The following is a 2697-nucleotide window of genomic DNA, read 5'->3' as shown; positions in this document are numbered from 1 at the left end:
AAGGCACAGTGAAACCTTAGCAGAACAATGCCAGAAATAGGGGTTTCTGTGGTTATATGGAAGATTGGAGAAGTTGAGATGATTCTCACTAGAGCAGAGAAGGGGAAGGGGAGACCCAATAGAGATATTCAAATTAAGTGCAGTTTTGACAGCCAGCACGCAAGGAGAGACTATTTTATTGAGTAAATGGGTTGGTAACCAGCTAGATTAAAATAATTGATAACAGAATGGCTAAGTGATGGATTCTACAAGAGCTTCGAAAAGACAATCGGACATGGGAGTGAGGAGGACTAATCTGCAGGATTATGGAGAAGGGACTAAATTGGAGAACTCTTTTCAAAGGACCAGCACAGGTGTGGCCTCCTTCTGTGCCGTAAGATTCTGAGTTGCAGGCCAGAAAGAAATTGGTCTGCAAGATATTCCTCCACTTCAGCCGATTTCCTGTGCCAATTGAACACCTTTTCACCCAGCGCCCATCAGTGCTGAGCCAGTGCAATCTGCTCGTTAGAGTTAGTATAGAATGTGCTATGATGTTGAATGGTATTTATCTGTGCAAACTTGGCTATACTAATAGACATTTGCTGGGGGTTAATTCCCTCCATCTTTATTGGTAGAGGCTGGTTTAGCACACTGGGCTAAATCGCTGGCTTTTAAAGCAGACCAAGGCAGGCCAGCAGCACGGTTCAATTCCCGTACCAGCCTCCCCGAACAGGTGCCGGAATGTGGCGACTAGGGGCTTTTCACAGTAGCTTCATTTGAAGCCTGCTTGTGACAATAAGCGATTTTCATTTCGTATTCAATTTATGTTGATGCATTCCTCAATAAACCAAGCTCTATTTAAATCAGCCAGCAAATCTATGCAATTTGATCTATCGTGTGTTATAAAAATGTTTCTTTTCTCCCCAGAGATGCAATGATTGGGCCTCCGACATTCTTCAACATGGAAGAAATTGAACAACTGCAGGCCAGTTACAACGCCGGTGGATTAGAAGCAGTTATCCCAGAGATTAAGAATAAACTAGACGCGTTGGACGATGCACAGGTTAATGTTGCCGTTGCAGGTGGAGTGGGCTCCGGGAAATCGACCTTTCTCAGAGCCCTGGTCGGCCTGGGGGGTGGTGAGGAGGGGAGAGTTGGAAATGGTGACGCCCACGGAGAGCCAGTCGCATTCCTGCACCCTATTCCGCCCAACGTTCACTTCTGGGAGATTCCAGGGATAGACTGTCCCGACCTGCAGCTCAGCAACGACGTAAAAATGGGAACGGCTGAAGGCTACGATGCATTTCTCATTGTATCAGACTGTCGATTCAAGGGCAATGACGGGGAGTTCGCTCAAGCCATTCAACAGGAGGGCAAACTGTTGTACTGTGTTCAGTCCAAAACAGACAGTCTGCTCCCCCCAGTGCAAATGGAAAGTGAGGCCTTTAACGACGAGTTACAGAAGCTCAGGTTGGACTGTGTCGGCAATTTAGCAGCCGCGGGGGTGACAGCCCCGGTAGTCTTTCTGATCTCAGCTTTTCACCAGGACGGGTTCGACTTCCCCGCCCTCAGACTCGCCCTGCCAAACCACCTGCAAACGATGAAGAAGGCCGCCTTCCTGTCCTCTCTCCCGAATGTCACTTGCCAGATTATAGAAGGGAAAAGGCGACTGTTGGGGGGAAGAGTTTGGGCGATGGCGGCGCTTGCCGGGGTGCTGGGGGCAGTGCCAGTTCCTGGCTTGTCCTTTGCCACTGGCACCGGGCTGCTCGCTGTGGGGCTGCTTTACCTCTGGCGCCAGCTGCATCTGCGGGACAGCTGTTTGCAACGACTGGCTGCCGCCGCTGGGAAACCGCTGGCAGCCCTGCAAAGTGCAATCCAGTCGCCAGGTAAAATCCCCCGAGCACTTAGCAAAATCCTGCTGGGCATCACTGCGGTGGCCTGCACAGTCGCGGAGGTCAAGTTTGACTTCACACCCCTGATTGTCTCTGTCTTGGGGGCGGTATCATCCTTCACTGTCACTGCCATGTTATTGAAGGATTCGCTGAACGAGCGTGTGAAAACCACACAAAGAGTGGTGAAGACAGCATTTGAGACAAATTGAATGGATCTCTGGGCTATTAATTCGCGCTGTGTGCAGCAGTAGACAGATCAGTGCTCATGTCTTCACACCTTGCAGTCCACCTCTTTCCTCTTCAGTCTCTGGTTAGAGACTCCCAGTTTCAACCTCATTAATAAGGAGGGAAGAATACATCTGGTGGCTTTCCTCTGCCTTTATCACTCAAGCTTCCCGCTCTCCCACCATTAAGACCATAAGACATAGGAGTGGAAGTAAGGCCATTCGGCCCATCGAGTCCACGCCACCATTCAATCATGGCTGATTTCAACTCCATTTACCCGCTCTCTCTCCATAGCCCTTAATTCCTCGAGAAATCAAGAATTTATCAACTTCTGTCTTAAAGACACTCAACGTCCCGGCCTCCACCGCCCTCTGTGGCAATGAATTCCACAGACCCACCACTCTCTGGCTGAAGAAATTTCTCCTCATCTCTGTTCTAAAGAGACTCCCTTTTATTCTAAGGCTGTGCCCCCGGGTCCTAGTCTCCCCTGTTAATGGAAACAACTTCCCTACATCCACCCTATCTAAGCCATTCATTACCTTGTAAGTTTCTATTAGATCTCCCCTCAACCTCCTAAACTCCAATGAATATAATCCCAGGA

The 2697-nt window shown here is 49.3% G+C and overlaps 1 protein-coding gene across 1 annotated transcript; it reads left to right on the top strand.

Annotated features, from left to right (window-relative positions):
* The first annotated feature begins 913 nt into the window (after positions 1-913).
* On the top strand, positions 914-2080 carry LOC140393492 (interferon-inducible GTPase 5-like). Its single transcript, XM_072479818.1, has one exon. The coding sequence runs from the start codon at positions 914-916 to the stop codon at positions 2078-2080; it is 1167 nt and encodes a 388-aa protein (XP_072335919.1).
* The last annotated feature ends 617 nt before the right edge of the window (positions 2081-2697 follow it).

Source organism: Scyliorhinus torazame, chromosome 17 (genome assembly GCF_047496885.1).
Source record: "Scyliorhinus torazame isolate Kashiwa2021f chromosome 17, sScyTor2.1, whole genome shotgun sequence".
NCBI lineage: Eukaryota > Metazoa > Chordata > Chondrichthyes > Carcharhiniformes > Scyliorhinidae > Scyliorhinus > Scyliorhinus torazame.
The sequence above is the reverse complement of the archived record's forward strand: the minus strand, read 5'-3'. Positions and strand labels throughout refer to the sequence as shown.

Bases quoted from the DNA above. Each gene is read 5' to 3' on its own strand.
- LOC140393492 (XM_072479818.1), top strand. From the start codon at position 914: ATGATTGGGCCTCCGACATTCTTCAACATGGAAGAAATTGAACAACTG.